The sequence below is a fragment of the Phalacrocorax carbo genome, chromosome 22 (assembly GCF_963921805.1).
Source record: "Phalacrocorax carbo chromosome 22, bPhaCar2.1, whole genome shotgun sequence".
In the NCBI taxonomy this organism is placed as follows: Eukaryota; Metazoa; Chordata; class Aves; order Suliformes; family Phalacrocoracidae; genus Phalacrocorax; species Phalacrocorax carbo.
The window spans coordinates 6,525,888-6,539,939 of NC_087534.1; the positions used below are offsets into that span (position 1 = coordinate 6,525,888).

General features: G+C 42.7%; 1 protein-coding gene and 1 non-coding gene across 10 annotated transcripts in view; both read right to left on the reverse strand.

Moving 5' to 3' along the window:
- Nucleotides 1-14,052, reverse strand: part of PUM1 (pumilio RNA binding family member 1) — a 77,274-nt gene that overhangs the window by 28,459 nt on the left and 34,763 nt on the right. For 6 of the 9 annotated variants that reach the window (XM_064471410.1, XM_064471402.1, XM_064471403.1 and 3 more), the window contains 4 exons: nt 12,987-13,153; nt 11,719-11,989; nt 5,808-5,901; nt 4,374-4,490 (listed from right to left, as the gene is read on the reverse strand). In XM_064471410.1, the coding sequence (XP_064327480.1) occupies nt 4,374-4,490; nt 5,808-5,901; nt 11,719-11,989; nt 12,987-13,153 (649 nt within the window). The remainder of the gene's footprint in view (nt 1-4,373; nt 4,491-5,807; nt 5,902-11,718; nt 11,990-12,986; nt 13,154-14,052) is intronic. The other 3 variants (XM_064471406.1, XM_064471405.1, XM_064471404.1) reach the window with 2 other exon arrangements.
- Nucleotides 814-897, reverse strand: LOC135316840 (small nucleolar RNA SNORD103/SNORD85). Its single transcript, XR_010376065.1, has one exon. It is a non-coding gene; the product is annotated as a small nucleolar RNA SNORD103/SNORD85 (small nucleolar RNA).

Consider the following 14,052-nt stretch of genomic DNA (forward strand, 5'->3'; position numbering starts at 1 on the left):
ATTCAGCAACGCTTCAAGATACTAATTTCGTATTTCATATCAAATATTAAATTCATATTTCAAAGGTGTAACAGTTACTCTCCTTCATTATTTTGTTTTCAACCACCCCCACTTTCCCCAGATCTAGGACTTTGTAAGAGTCATTAACGTACACGCCCAGCCCTACGTACAGCAGAGGCGTTACGAGCAGCCTGTTGGCTAACGCCAGGCACTTTAGCAATACATGCTGAACGGCTGGATTTGCATCTCACGCTACAGCTCTGCCATAAAATCCACCCCTGCCAGATTTGCTGTGTACTGTCAGTCAGAGAAGGTGACCTGTCTTACTCAGATTTGTCTTGGAGCAGCCACCACTTGTTTCTTACCTTCCAAGGTGGAAATTCATGAGCAGTGGTAGCTAAAACTCAAAAACCTGCAGAAAATTAATCAATCCCATATCCTAAGTAGTTACAGCCACACAGCTAATCAGTGGATTGTAACCTGCTTATATTCAGTCAATGCAGATCAGATGGCAACTGCCAGGGTCCTCCTGCACTCAACAGGAAAGTAGCATGAAACAGAGCAGTTGCAACAAGTAATTAGTCTGCGTTTGCCCTCAGGCTACTGTGAAGTTGCTGCAATACCCTTTATCCAAACTGTGGGCATCTCTCTGGGTTATTTTAATCTCAGTTCTAATTATCAAACAAGCATAGTCTAGATGGTTTTTTTTTTTCCTAGTTAGAGGTTGCTCATCAGATCTCCAAAAGCCTTAGGTGTTTAAAAGACACAAAGCCTTTGAAGTTTGCAGGCAGCTGGGCTTAAACAAGCTGCAAGTCTGGCTCAGCTCATTTGAGCACATGGTGAGGCTCATTATTGAACAGCGTTCTCAGTGAGGGCAAGTGTGTCATCATCGCCAGACTTATAAAAACACACAGTGTTTCTTTACTTCAGGAGATATTGCACCTGCTTTTACACTTAAAGATACACATACACAAGAAAATAAGAGCCATTCTAGTGCCTTTGAAATCAAATATTCCCACTACTACATCTCACGCGTTGGCCACAGACACCCACAAATATTCCTTTCAAGAAACATTAGCAAAACCATCTGTAAGTGTGTTCATAACAATTTTTGCTTTTAATCTCAGCCTTCACACTCAAATCTCTGCCAGCAGAAGCCATACCTGCTCTCTGGAGGAACAGCCAGCCCCCTCTTGCCAAGGATGAGGTCTTAGTGACCACCAGGTTAAACAGCCTCAAGAACCTCACGTCTGAAAATGCAAGGCTGCAAACAGCAACTTTATCAAATACTATCGACTTGTGAGCTGATCATGTCACAATTACCTGTTTGGCAACCACAGATATCCATGAAGTGGTGTCTTTTTAGGGATGGGAGTGAGAAACAGCTGAACTCAAACGGCTCTGGTGCAGCCCCATGCAAAGCCTGCCGCACAGTGCCTGGGGTCAGCACAGATCCAAAGGAGGAGAGGCACCCTTGCGTGACACCGTGCCCGAGGCAGCTGGGGAAGGGCCAGCTGCACGTGCTGCCCAGACCCCGGTCCTAGGCGGTATGTGCATGCATCCATACCTGTCTCCAGCTCTGAGCTGGCTCTGCATGGGACACAGGTCAGCACCAAGTGAATGAGGCTTCTAAGAAACCCAAGCTCAAGAAGCAGGCACATCCAAACCAACTCTACCTGCAGTCTAGGAGCACTGTGTTTTTCCTGTATGCAGATTATTCCAGCATCCACTTCTCTACAAGAACAGGAACACTTTTCTACCTGTAACACACCACCTCAGAGGGAATCAACATTTCCCAAGTCGTCTTACAAAAGGCAAGATTTCTTTGAGTGACATCTTTCTCAAATGGTAGAAGGTAATTTCACAACACTTTTTAAAGATAGTATTACCCTCCCCATGGTTTAAACTCACAAGTGATTTTTTTACTTGAGTCTAGGAAGCACTTCCTTCTGCATTCAAATTTGTTCTTTAAAATGCTGCTATTGTTGGGAAGAAAAAAAGTATTATCACAGCACTGACAGTCTGACAATCATGAAAAGCTGCCGTAACGGCAGAGTCTTAATTGACAGAATTATCTCTGCCATAAAATCAACAAAAGTTTCCCCTCCACTCCAAGGGTAACTGTGAGCAATAAACTACCAACAACTCTAAACTAATTTCTTGCATCTCATAAACTTCTCCAAGTCCTCCCAACTTAACTCTCCCATACTCATCAGGGAGGCCTTCTGACTTTATACATAACTCTGAGCATCGAAATTGCCCCATGCCCCTTCAGTGCTACACTCAGTCATTACAGAGAAAAGGCTTTCAAAACAGAACAGGTGTTTTTCCAAAAACAAACACCAATGAGGAGTGAAGTTTGTTATGTTGCCAGTTCTAGCTGTTAGGGTCCAAAGCCCAATGAGACAGAGGAAGTCACTTGTATTTCTCAGTGGTGTAACACTAGCAGTACGTGGCAGTGCATTACACATTCTTTTGTTTTGCTTTCAAGAGACATCACGTTTAAAAATTATTCAAACAGAGGTCCTGATGCCAAGATTTGGGATGCTTTACGTATCCTGGGGTATGTCATTTCCCAGTTCAAATTTATAAGGGCCCAATCAGATATTCAGGCAGCTGCACCTTCAGTACTGCTGAGAAAAAGAAAAACAAAGTCGCAAACACGCTTGCCATTTTCTAGAAATTTGGCAGCAGTTACTTGTGGTCCTCTGTGAAACCGAGATGCTGACCTCCTGCTCCACTGAACTCCAGTGTGTCACTGAAGAACAAGCACTCGCTTTAAAAGCGCTGAGGTGATGCAAAAAGGCCAACCAGAATCCTTTTCTAATGCATTCATTTACAAAGCACCTCTTCTGACTGTAGCTGGAATTGCTGGTGTTCTAGCACCTCTTCCCCACTAAGTCCTGACTGAAACTTCCTACTTATATTTGCCACCAGGAGTTCAGGTCATTCATTCACTGCCACGCATTCATCACCACATGATAGTTTATTGACTATTAGAAATATCCTTGCACTCTAGCTCTTGGCTTTCCTCCATTTAATCACAGCATCATTTGTTTGCCAACAACATGTTGTTACCTAAACTTAATCTTGCATTGTTATTATGCAATCAGCGTACAAAATTCACAGCAGCCAAAAAGTCCAAAGCCCACATCTTCAGATTATAATCTTGATTCGTTACATACTCCCATATGATCCATTAAAAATGCCATCCAACTGGGTAACAGTTGCTGAAATCTCATTTCAGAGCTTGACCTGATGCTGGCCTCCAAAGCTTAAAAGCTAAGCAGCGCTTATGTAAGAGCTGTTAAACACGCTGAAAAGTCACGTACCAAACCACAGCGCTGTTTGCCAGAGCGGTGCATTCACGTACAACCGCTGCTCTATGGTTTTGATCTGGCTAGTACAAGCTATCCCACAGCAGAAGAGATTTGCAGTGAGCATACAAGTTGTAAGTGGAGTGTGGAGTGCAGGCTCCACTAAAAATCTCCACTACTCTCAGCTAAACAGTTTTTATTTAAAAGTGGAGACGACTTCCTTTCCCACTGGCTCACGGAAAGAAAAGCATAGTTATAAAAATGTTTTTCCTGAAAGTACATTCTTCCTTTGTCCTCAACTCTTAGGCAAGAACTTTAAGGCATACGCAGCAAAAGTTCAACGTACGGTGTGTTCTTCACACTGCCTGATAAGCTGTTTTACCGAGCTGTCATTCCAAGATACAACAATTTTGGCTATGACAGTTGGGAAGAATTTGGAAACTGATACATGAACGTTTGGGAGAAAGATCTTGCACAAAGACAAGAGCCACCATCTTCGCTCGCCATCTGGAAAACTGCATATTCATAGTGTAAGCCTCGCAGCAGATACAGGATGTTTTTACCTAGAGAACCTAAAAAGCATAAATCCTTAACAGACTCGACCAAGAGGGAAAGATAACGTTTGCAGAATGCACTACAGTAAGTCAAGCTAAACAGCAACCAGATACAACTTTCCTGGCAGGAAAACACACCCTCCATCTTTCTAGCATTTAATAAGTGTATTTTGAAAGGTCTCTCTCACTACTGTCAGAGTTACCAAAAAACCCCAAACATGTAGCAACATTTATGTCTGCAAGTGTTTCATTTCAGATATGCTCTGGTTGTTTATCCGCAACAGAAAGAGAGCCCACAGCAAGTGTTATACAAGAATTATCACATTTAATCTACAGAAAACAGGGTTTCCAACACAAACTGTTTCAGCTTACTGATACACAATTAAATTACATCTCCTCAGAAATTACAACGTCCTAATATTTAATTTCCACAATCACAGACTCAAGAGCGGTTTTGGTACAAGACAACGGTCACAGATGTTGGAAACTGGAAGTACCTCACCTAATGTCGCAGCTGCTGCAAGTCCGGCTGCGTACGGATCTGTTCCTGGCGGAGCGGCGCTGATGATGTACGGATTGGGGACAAAGGCGGCAGGAGCTAAACCTGCTGAAAACACACCTGTCAGTAAAAACAAACTTAACTAGAACTGACGCCCTACCAAGACACCTCTGGCTGCCTGGCTGGCCAACACAAAAGCTCAGGTTGCTTGAGTATTTTCAAGCTTTTTACAGGATGTTTTCTATAGGGAGTGAGCAACCCCGGCATGTCCCGGAGTCTGAACAGAACAATCTACAGAGGATAATTTGCATAAAAGAACCCTAATTCCAAGGACACAATGCCCCATAAGGAAAGCTGAAGTGGTAAAATACTCTACATACAATGCCCATACTTGCTCAGGTATCTGCAGCACAGATACACCCTTACTGTTTGGGTGACTTAACACCAGCTAGATATCATCATTACCTAATTGCTTGTTACTATTCTGTTTTTTCAAGAGCAAGTTGATCAAGAACCAATCTACCCTGCGTTCTGAGTTCCATGCCCACCGCACAACACCAGTACTTCAAATAATTAGTTTGGAAGGAGCTCAGGAGCATTCACGTAACGTAGCAGGGCACTATCGCTGCCGTGTAGGCACTACCTTCCTCTGCAAGGAAACAGTTTAATCATTAGAGAAATTACCAGTGGGTGGGAGGGGGGCGTGGAGGGGAGGTGAAGGTGAAGGGGAGTAAGTTAAAAAGCTAAATAATTTTAAGTCAGGCCTATCCCTGAACTCCAATAAGCATACAAAGAGCACTGCACGGAGCACATTTGTACTGGGCTTTCGGGTAGGAAGAACTGCCACTTGAAGTGCTTATTGTGCTAAAAACATTTAACGCTAAGACAGTTTAACTCCAATCACCCATGAGTAGCCCTTCACTGTTCTCCTGTTCGTCTAAACACAGGATTAGTGCTTTCTTCCCAGTTAATCTATACTGTTTTAATATTATGAAGCATGTATTTGCATAAATCACAGCTTTAAGTTAAAGTCAGGCCAGGCAGCTGAACCACATGAAGCACATTCAGGTGTATATTGAATTGTGCATTTTCCCCTCACTTCACTGTAACGCTCACCCCAATTCATGCCTCGCTCCAAGCAAGCACGTACTTCAAAACGCTCTCATTACTCAACAGCACTCTCAGCAAGGGTAAGAGTGCCACATTCCTACCAGACATGAATGCTCTAGAGCTTTTAAAGCGTGCAAGAGATACCTCCAGAATGCTTCAAGTAAAATGTTCAAGCAATATACTTCAGCTTGTACGCCGATTACCAGTCGCAGAAACATATTTAGGATTCTCTAAAACCTGCCAATCCTTTTCCCTGCTATTTTCCCCACGTATTCTGAAGACCAACAGAAGTCTGGTAAAATGCAATGCATTAAATGCAAGACTTACCTATGTGAGGCTGATGGGCAGCTGCCAAGGCGTACTGCTGCTGCTGCGCTGCTGTTAGTTGTTGAACAGCAAGTGCATTCGGTCTTTGGAACAACTAAAGAGATAAAAGCACAAATACGGTCCTTTACTCGTGCACAGAAAGCATTCTCTTACTTCCTTTTAAAGCAATTCCTTTACACTAGATTTATTTTCACAACTACAAACACTCCTCTTTAAAGAGAAACGTTTCAAAAGGAACTGAAAGAAAACCAAACCCCTTTGAAATCAATTGCCCATGATAATCCACCTGAAAAAAAAAAAAAAAAAATATGTATTTCTGAAGTACAGCTAAACCACAGCCAGGGTTTTCTCCGTTATTCTCTGCGCAATGCCTGAAAGCCATTTTCTTCCCCGACTCCTTCTCAGTCACACAGCCCCTGACTGCAGCCTGTGGATCACTAGTAGCTGCCACAAGCACCTCCAGATCTTGAACACCACTGAGTACAGTGAAATCCCGGTTACACCATCGGACAACCCATGCGACCCTCCCAGAGGGTCTGAAGCGGCGAGCCGGACGGCAGGCCGACTGCAGAGCAAGGCGTGGGAGAGGTGGTGTGCCTGAGATGGCTTTAGAGCCATCGGATGGGATGCCACGCTCGGGAGCTCACGAACCCCTGGACAAAATGCTTCCTTTACCTGCCAGCGTTCCACCTCCAGCATCTCCTACGTGAATCCAGGCAAGGAGTGTAAATTCTTCTTTGAGCACAGACAGAAACCAGACCCAGGGCCTTTTTGGTTAAGTCATCCAAAGTACATGCAAGTTTGCCAGCTTACTGCAATCTTAGGGGCAGTTTAATTGAGAACAGTTGTTCAATAAGAAAAAACTGAGAGGGGGTTACATTAGTCTTTAAAGACCAAATATTTTTTGCTTATGGCTTTTTTTTTTGTTTTTGCATTCATCCTTGACTTCCCCAGCTTCCTACACCAGAGTCCATGCCTCTACCCAAGTGAAACACTCCCTGAATCAATCCATTAGCAGACCATCACTCAGCTCCAATTAAAACATTTATGAATACACAAGCTGAATAGCCACTCTGAAACTATCCAGAAGCAATGTTCATCCCGCCTTACTTCCAAAACTGATCATTTCTGAGGCGTGAATGACTTCACAAACCACTGTGATAAATGTTTTCTCTCTCCACTCACTTGTAAAAAAAACAGGCCTAAATGCCATACAATTTTCACACCTATTATCTCTGCTCTCCTTTCAGATGAGTGACCCTCTTCAGCCGTCAGAAGCAGAAATAATAATTCTGCCCAAATTTTTGGCAGAAACACACAAACATCAAGAAAAAGTATGGAAGCATTTAGAAAATTAGGGGGTTTTTAATAGGCAAAAATTGGAATTGGTTCTCCTGAGAGCAGGATGAGCAACTCCGCTGTTTAGACAGAAAATATGAAAACTGATAGGCGATAGCCTACCCCCATTTTCTTCTCTTTTTACAAGTTTAGAAGGAGAAAAAACAAACATGTATGGGATCAGTATTAGATTTAAGATGTGGAACTCAGTACTTGGGGGATGCAGAACTGATCCTGTGTGTGCCAAAACCCTACTCAGAGCTGTTTTCCCCAAAGATTGCTCACGCTGGGGCCCCTCCATACATCCAAGGGGTACCGTGATGCTGCTTATGGAGAAACATGGCGAGTCCACAGTTATTTTATCACCTCCCTGAGCCTAACATCAGGAGGGCCATAAAACATTCTTAGCAGTCTTCATGCAGAACACACCTTTTTTTTCTTCTTTAAACGTGTCATTCAACAGTACATCCTATTTACACAAAGCTGAGCACTTACAAGGGGTGTAATCTTCGTTAATATACCATCTGTCATTAGTAGCTGGATCAAACGCTCTACTGACATCTTTTAGTTACAAAAGGCAAGGACATCATGGACAATGTGACCTACAGAAAATGGAATGAGGGATACTGGCTCTGTAGTAGTTTCCAGCAACATCTCGTTTGCTGATCAGCATCAGCAGGTGGGGGGTGGGGGGAATCTATATCCCCTAGACTGCTTCAGTGCTGGGTAGAGATACACCTAGAACAGACATCCTGGGTTTTGTGGCCTACTTCTGTATTGAGTTCAGCTATCCAATATTTTAGCTTTCTTCAGCTGAGATTTCATCAAAACCTTTAATTTTCACATTATTTTGCATTCCTGAGATCCATTTTTCCAGTCTGCTAATGTGTATTCCACCAAGGTGAACGGTGGAGGAACAGGCTAGATTATCAGTTGCCTGTCTTAACACTTATCTTCCCCAAAATTGCTTTTTGTTTTACTCAGTTTACATGTGTGATGACTTCCACACCTCCCAAATGCATCTCAATGATCCCTTTTTAAATTAGAAGTACTAGCAGAAAGAGAAAACAAACCCCACAGCTACTCAAAGCATGAATATTTCACCTGCTGCTGCTGGGTTTTTTTGTTGTCTGCCTGCTCTCCCCCCCCACGTGTGAGCACAGCTGATGACTGCTAAATTTGACTTTCAGACATACAAGTACCCACACTAGCTCTGTGCATTTTTCTTTTGCTGAAATCAAGCCACAGTACCCAAAATGCTCTGTAAAGGGCTGCTGTCAACAGCTGCTAGAGTTTACCTAAAGACTTGAAGGAGATTGAAAAGATGCTCCTTTACTTAAAATTACTGGTATTACACATGGGAGGAGTAAGAAACAGAGCAGCTGGGCAGAGTCCTCTCATCTGCTCAAGAAAATCACCAAGAGTAGGTGTGCATCCTCAAGTCAAAGAAACCTAAAGACTTAGCTCCAACTTAGCAATGCTTACTTCCTCAGCCAATATGCTTGAGCTTCTTTAAAACCACAGGCAAACATTCTGCATTCACGCTGTGTTGCAAGCATGAGGAAGGGCTGGACTCCTTCAGCAGGCCTCCTCTCCAATGCGTATGGAGTTTCCCTTCCAAAGAAAGGTCAGATAAATGTTGGTATCTAAAGCCACACACTCGGGCAGTGACTCAAATCAGTGACCTCTCCCTCTGCCTGCTTTTAATCGCAGTTTCTGCAAGCCTGCAAACCCAGACTCTAGACTCAGCTTACCTGGAAGAAACTCAATGTGAACAGCTAAAACTTCTTGCAGCTGCAGACTTCATACTGCCTGCAGAATAGACAGGGGAGTGGAGCCAAACAAAAACAACCACAATTTCAGGCTTCACTTTGCCAGGTAAACCCCTACACCACATGAGCTCTGGGAATCATCGACTCTACATATTTTAGGAGGGGTTATTAAAGCCTCAATGCACTGTCTCCATCTGCTGACAGCAAAGACCTATATTCCAAAAAAAACTAGGTAGCAGTAATAAATTGTGGTCTCCAGTAAGTGGGAAAAGGAAAAGAAACCTCTAACAGGAATACTAACTAGAATCTACAAAGTGAAGCTGAAGTTTATGAAAGAGTATGCACGGAGCATTTTAGCCTATTAGAAATCTCAGAGTGAAACCCTAGCAGCTACTGACACAGTTTCAGACGAGTTCAGTAGAATCACCCGACATTTCAAGAAGCGAGGCTGCTTTCCTCTCTCACACGTGAGCACAACTCAAGTATCATTTACAACACGCAGGGGAGTTCATCGAGGGAATTCCAAGAAACCAGAACGTCACAGTCTGTATTATAGTTATGGGAACACTGCAAGATTAGGTTTCTGTAAGCCAGTTTCTTCTGCAAAATAAACATCTGACATCTCTAATCAGATTACACGTGGTTAAGACCTTCCCTTCTTAATATTGCTTTTAGCTGTACTTGCTTGTAATCCCTTCAAAGTATATGACGCTTCCCAACGGGCCAAGAAAGACACTTTTACAGACAAGGTCCTTTTGTTCAGGACATATTTCCTTCTGACAACCAAATGGAAAAGACTACACTGCCAAAGACTGATTTCTTTCATACAGGTGATAACTGACACACAGCAAGTACCAAGAAACACTGGATATCAAAGATTAAGAAAATGGGTACAACTCTGAGCCAAGACACTCTGCATTTGCACGAACGTGCACTGAGAGGTCGCATTTAGCAGCGGAGTGAATCCTTATCTTTAATACAGCACTTACACTTACAAAAGCCTGCCATTCGCGTCTACTGGAGGTGTAAGTAGCTATTGCAACAAAGCTGAAACTAAAATAACAGTCCTTATTAAACAGCCTAGCCTGCTTATTCTCAGCATGACCTGGGTGGGAGCTAAGCATGCCAGAGCGACGGGGTGGGCAGGCAGCTGTGCTCCCAACACCCGGACCTCCTGCTCCCCTCCAAAACTCACAGTTAAAAGAGACAGAGAGAACTGCAGCTTTGCAGGCAACCCAGCTGAAAGTTTTAAGCACAATTACATGGTGATGACATTAGCTCTATGTGGATATTACCCATCCACTTTATGCAAAGAAGAAAACCCAGGGCTGTCTAGAGGGCCAGCTGGAGCCAGAGCACCGTACCGCAATCTCTTCTGAAATCAGCACTCTTTCCAGGTCGGCCTTACTTCGAGACTTTTTATTTCCACTAGCTAGGTACAAAACAAGACAAATTTAAAATCCTATTTCTAAAGGCTGGGAGAAACAAATAAAAACTACTTGAACTTGTAAATAAGCCTTAATTTAAATAAAATACACTAACAGACTTCACATACCTGCAATTATTTTCCTATACCTAATTGTTCTTTCAAAAGCAGTTCAATGATTTAGCTCCAATATACTGTTTTAAAAAATATACTTTCAAACAATGAAACGTGTGTAATTCTTGCATTCGAGGTCCTACACTAGAGTAAGACAAAGAATTGAAACGAGCTTTTTTCCCTTTTTTGAACTACACAGCAGCTATTTAGTTTAATTATTAAAAAATTTTCCATTAACCTCCCAAACATGCCATATAATAAAACAACCAAATAAGCTATAACACAGATCTTTTCATTGCTTTTGAGACTATGATAACTCTCTGAAGGTGGGCCTTTAGCACAAACTTGGCAACAGCTTTTCCTCAACAGAGAGTGCCAACAGGCTATTTTGCTAAAAAAGATCAGATATTTCAGGATACCCGGGGCTAGTTATATACTCGCACAATCAGCTACAACAAAGGATTTTATTCTTCTTTGAGGGATATCATAGTTACAAAAGGAAGGCAATAAAAGTTTACTATCGTTACCCAAACTAGCAGGACAGGAGTGGATTACGAGTCGATCGTTGGATCTTGGCCCAGCATTCAATAGAAGCCAACAGCAAAGCGAGAACTCACGTTACTTGTCTGGGATGAGAAGCTTGGGCCGCTTGTGTGGGAGAAAAGGTCAAACAAACCCGCTGGGCTGAGATAAAGTTTTGTAGTGTTGGACTCTGACTTCAGGTTTTAAACCATGCTCAAGTATGAGCCAGCCAGTTTTAACTCATTATTCCTTCAGCCTGCTCTGGGTCAGTACCACAGAGATCCCAAAGCAGGGCTGCAACACCGAGGCTGAATAGTCATTTGACCTTCAAGTCACTTTAAGGGCTCAAGAGTAGGTTGTTGGGGTGTGTTTTTTTGGTTTTCTTTTTGTTGTTGTTTGGTTTTTTCTTTTTAGCAGTTTTTGCTAGTTTAAAGCTCTTCTCCAAAACAAACTTACTCAAAACTAAAAGTGATTAATATACGGAAACGCACCATTGATAACTGCTGTTTATCACAGGTCCTTAAGACTGCTGTACAGGTGGCCAACTTAAGTAGATCTCCTGCATCGAGCTCCCTAGGAGGACACACGCAGCACTACTGATGGCACAGGGACGATGAAACCCATTCCGACCTTCCTCCGTCCCTCTCCCCAGGACAAGAGGCTGAGCTCATGCTAACCCCACGACGACTCTCCTGGAGGAACTGGAGCGGTAGCGTAGGATCAACGGCCAACACTTTACCTGCTGTTGGGAATTGTAATCGAAGAGCCCCACGGTGGCTGCGGCTGAGTCCACAGGTACTTGAGTGCCAGAATAATCAAACTGAAGAGGCTCCATGCCAACATGCTCCATGGGATCCAGAGGGACGCTCTGGGACTCGATGTTGGAGAAATCCTCCACTGGCTTGGCACCATTAGTACTCGCCAGCTGGGCTAAGCCCTCTGATCCATTCTGGTTTGGACCCAAAAGATCTACTTCACTAGCAGAGTTCTGGCAATTACCAGGTGTACGGCTGTGCAGAAAGGAAAGACACTCATCACTAAGCACGTCCATTTAATGCTATGTCACACAGCACTGATTAACAGCAACAGACACTAGTACTCACCAGAACTGCTTGCAGACGTTGTGATAAAGGGAAAAAAAAATAAAAGGAAGGTCTGAAATAGTTCCCTAAGTGAATTCTACTGAACAATTTATGTATATAAAAAAACACCAAAAAGAGGCACCCACAAAACTCCCAGTCCCTCTGACTCAAAGACCTGTTACAGCAGAAGCATAAAAAAATTCATGTGGTTTTTTTTTCCCTCCTCAATTGAGAGGGTCAGTAATAACAAGACAGGATTTCAGCAATACCAAAGTAATTTTTGTCATAAACCTACTCATGATTATTAACCATGTGATACTCTGGCACTGTATTGCACTTGAAACCTTTCTCAAGGAGCTGCCATGGTTTCCCAGTTACCCAACATAAGCATTGGACTCAAGCGAGAAATGGCTCATCTCAACGCAAGGCCCAGCAGCATGCGCCTCGCAGCACACTGCTTTTGCTTTTACGGTTTCCCTACATGTCAAGAGGAGGCACGGCAAGCGGGTAAGCTAGCAGCAAATAAGCTAGCAGCCAATACAAATGCATTCATTATATCAACAGCCATAATTTCAGAAGGTTTTAATCTCTTGAGAGCTACAAGGAAGAAGTCCAAAACCCCCAGTATAATTTAGCCTAGTATATAAGCAGAGTCAACATCTTCAGTAGGTATTTCCATAGGAATCCCACAAAGAGTAATTAAAAACAGGTGTGAAAATAAGATTACAACATACAGAACTAGGTCTGCACAGACTAGGGCTATCAGATGTTATCCTCCACCTTCTCACAGTGCTTCCCTGTGCACATTATAATGTCCTCATGACACAGTTTCAATGAGTCAAAGGCTTTTCCACTACAGCTTGAAAAATGTTTCAAAACATGTTAAGTGTGACACTGATTAATTATTAGCTAACGGTGCACGTACCTGAAGTCTTTGACATCTGCGTCGATTCCATTCTGCACAGGCAAACCATTTGTTTTATCCATCACATCCCCCTCCTCCTTCAGATCTCCTAATTTATCGCCATCAAATGTGCCCTTATTTTTCTTATCCCCTTTGTCATTCTCATCATTCTCTGCATCCCTTGGCCCCTAGGCAAAAGAGACATTATTTTAATAAGCTTCGTTTTCAGATCAATTTTGCTTTTATTCCGAGATGGTAACAAATCAAAGAAACATGTCACAATAAAGTAAGTCACTTGCAAACATTAGTTCTTACAAATAATAATTAAAAAAAATAAATGTAAAAAGGCAAAACAGTCAATCATAATCAAAGAAATATGGGAACTAGTTTTCACTCTTCCAAGAGAGGTTTTATCCATCTATTTAGTTTCTCCCATTTAGCAATTCAGGGTCTGCTTCTATTGGCTCTAAAAATCCCACCCCCAAATAATTTTAAAGAATACGTATCCAAATCCTCTTTCTAGATGGGACTTAGGGACTTCAAAATTAATTCAGGAACTTTTAAATACAACACATGTACTGAAGGGGTATAAACCAAATTAGCATCTCCCCAAAAGTCACTGTCTCGGTGTCAAAGACACAGTAATTCACTGGGCAAGTGCATGTATTTGAGCAGAACAGGATCACCTCAGTTTTGGGGGCATTACTGTGATTTGCACAGCGAATTCCAAGGTACAACTCATTGAAGAGCTCTCAAGTCAATCACTAGCTCAAGGATTGGTTCATATGATCCTAAAGCACGCTGGGGGGGTGGGGGGTGTGGTGGAACGAAAAAAGGGGGGGAGGAAACACTTTCTGTTCTGTTGAGCATTTTATGAGTCGTATTACATCAGCAGCATTTCTGCCCTTAATGTCTGCATTTTATTTCACTTGGGAGAAGAATAAAGGGTGATTATGCCAGGGGCATAGTTTTGAACAACAAAAGGGAGAGGAAAAACAACATAATTTATGATAAAAACCAGCAAGGGGCATATAAACATATTTATCAGAGACAGCTTTGGTGCTGCCAAAGACAGACATTCAAACCC